General features: G+C 36.2%; 1 protein-coding gene across 1 annotated transcript in view; it reads right to left on the minus strand.

Moving 5' to 3' along the window:
- LOC103207701 (X-linked inhibitor of apoptosis) overlaps positions 1–2,774 on the minus strand; it is a 31,078-nt gene that overhangs the window by 14,021 nt on the left and 14,283 nt on the right. The window contains exon 5 of the mRNA XM_007953363.2: positions 1,857–2,057. Coding sequence (XP_007951554.1) covers positions 1,857–2,057 — 201 coding nt within the window. The remainder of the gene's footprint in view (positions 1–1,856; positions 2,058–2,774) is intronic.

Consider the following 2,774-nt stretch of genomic DNA (forward strand, 5'->3'; position numbering starts at 1 on the left):
GCTGAGACAGTGGTTAAAGTGCTCAGCTGCTAAGATTTATACCCACCAGCTACTCTGCTGGTGAAAGATGTGGCAGTGCTTCCATAAAGATTTACAGTCTAGGAAACTCTTTGGGGCAGTTTTACTTTGTCCTATAGGGTCACTACGAGTCAGAATGGACTTGATGGCAACAGGTTGTTTTTTGGTTTTAAGGAGAGGTCAGCTGATGAATTCCAAACCCTCACCTTGAGAGTTACCATTTATTTAGGTTTTCCTCACACCTTCCCAGCTGGTAGTCTCAGTGATGATGACAGCCCCACCTACTCCTGTTGGATAGGGACAAGGCACATCCTCAATATACTCTGTCCTTTGTTTTCTTTCTATTGGAGCCCACTAAATCCTTCTGTGGCAGAAGACACCTAATGCCTCATTGTCAAACTTGATTAAGCCTGAATTCTGTTTAAGATGTAGGGGAAAATGCCACAATAGCTGATATTTCTATTTTCATACAAGTAGAGAAGATGATACAGTAGAAAGATGAGCAAATAAAGTTTATTACCACCAAGATACATGGAGCTTTTTATAGGTTTTAAATAAACGCATCTTTAAGGAAAGAGTAGTAAGCTTTCTACAGAATCTTTTAGGTCAATTGATGTAATCTTTTAAATCATCAATTTTATGCTGTTCCAGGACTTACATAGTATCTGATAATGTTTCAAAAGCACTGGAAATAACTGAAAATCAAAAGGGTATGTAATGCATTAAAAAACACAAACTATTAGGCTGATTCCACTAGGAGAATTCTCATCATTTTTTGAGGGTGAAGAGCTTAGAGAACAATTAACTTGAAACCTTTTTTCACCTTCAATGTTCTTGGCTAGCTCTATAGTATCTATCATCCTTATAGGAGGAACTCATATTTTTGATCTTTTTCCCCTAAAAGGAAAATGCTTCTTGTTCACATTATTTAATACCTTCTTTCTGTATATGATTTATAATCTAAGGGTGCCATTCAAGCGCTGTTTAGTTCTATGATCCCTTTATGTTTACATTATATAAAAATTTACAACATTTTATAGCCAAACAGTTTCAACTATAAAAAGTTACAGATTATACACAAAATGGTTAAGAGTTAGGCTTTATTGTTCTTTATTGAAAAATTAGAGCATATATTCACATTTTAAAAAATGAATAGATCCTTGGATTTTACTTGGCACAGTATTAAAACAAATCAACTGTGAAAACACTGTAAGACAACTAGGGAAAATTTAAGACCAACTGGGTTTCAGATGATGATAAGGAATGATTGTTAATTTTGTTAAGTGTGATAACAGTATTATGGTGATGTAAAATAAAGACCTTATCTGTTAGATACAGAAGTATTTACAAGTAAATCATATCTATGACATCTAGGATTTACTTTAAAATCATATAGCAAAAAAGGGGAAGAAATAAACAAGATCGGAAATTGTTGTTGTTATGTGCTGTGGAGTCCACCAGACTCATAGTCACCCCTCCTTGGGTTTCCGGGGCAGTATCTTCCTTCTGAGGAGTGGCTGGTGGGTTTGAACCGCCAGCCTTCTGGTTAGCAGTCAAGTGTCTTAGGCACTACATTACCAGAGCTCCTCAACTATGAGATTGAAAGAGTGCTGATAATTATTAAAGCTGGAGGATGGCTATATGAAGTTTCATTATACTGTCCTCTCATTTTCTGTTATGTTTGAAATATTTCATAATACAAAGGTATTTTTTAAAAATGTTTATCATAAGGGGGAGGGAAGAGGAGGGGAACAAAAGGGCCACAAAGCCATGTAAGATACTATCTATAATGAGGTACTGTTATGTTTTTCTTGCTTTTTAAAAAGAACCATGCATACCTTTCTGTAATGAAGTTTGACTTGATTCATCTTGTGCACTGTCTTTCTGAGCACTCACTAGGTCTGCAACCAGAAACTCAAGTGATTTATAGTTGCTTCCAGATGTCTGGATTTTTTCCTCCATTATTTTCTTAATGTTCTTGAAACTGAACCCCATTCGTATAGCTTCTTGGACCATAGGATTTTGAAAGATAGTATCATCTGAAATGAAAAATGGTGAAGAAGTTAAATTATTTCCATTAATACAACTCAATGGTAAAGTGTAGCTAAAATGAAAAGTTTAAGCAGCAAAAACAAAACAAAACAAAAAAACCAAACACAAACCATCAAAGCCAAAACTGCGTTGGGAAAAAGTATTTGAAATATATAGGCACTGAAGGATCATTTTCCAGATCTTATAATTGTAAATGTAGTTGATATGCACTTTTTAAGGAGTCCTGGTGACACAGTCATTAAGTGCTCAGCTGCTACCCAAAGGTAGGCAGTTTGAACCAACCTGGTGCTCTGCAGGAGAAATGTGGCAGTCGGCTTCTGTAAAGATTACAGCCTAAGAAACCCGACCAGACAGTTCTGCTCTGTCCTATGAGTTGGAATCCATTCTAAGGCACACAATGTGTTTTTAGCACTTCCAATCATTTGAGATAAAGTGCTTTAAAGACTCTAATGGAACAGTGCAAGAAAGGTAAGAAGAGTTGTTCAATGTGTCAAAAAATCTGAACTTTTTCAAACCAGCTGTATTCACTAACAACTAACCTAAAGAACTTAAAGAGGCTTGGGACCATAGTCGCAGGGGACATCAAGCTCAATTGGTGTAACATTCTATACAAAACATTGTTCTACCTCCTACTTTGGTGAGTAGCAATTGGGATCTTAAAAGCTAGCAAGCTGCCATCTAGATGCAACGATGGGTCTCTCCTC

The sequence above is a fragment of the Orycteropus afer genome, unplaced genomic scaffold (genome assembly GCF_000298275.1).
Source record: "Orycteropus afer afer isolate SDZICR_OR568_19922 unplaced genomic scaffold, OryAfe1.0 scaffold00388, whole genome shotgun sequence".
NCBI classification, from domain to species: Eukaryota; Metazoa; Chordata; class Mammalia; order Tubulidentata; family Orycteropodidae; genus Orycteropus; species Orycteropus afer.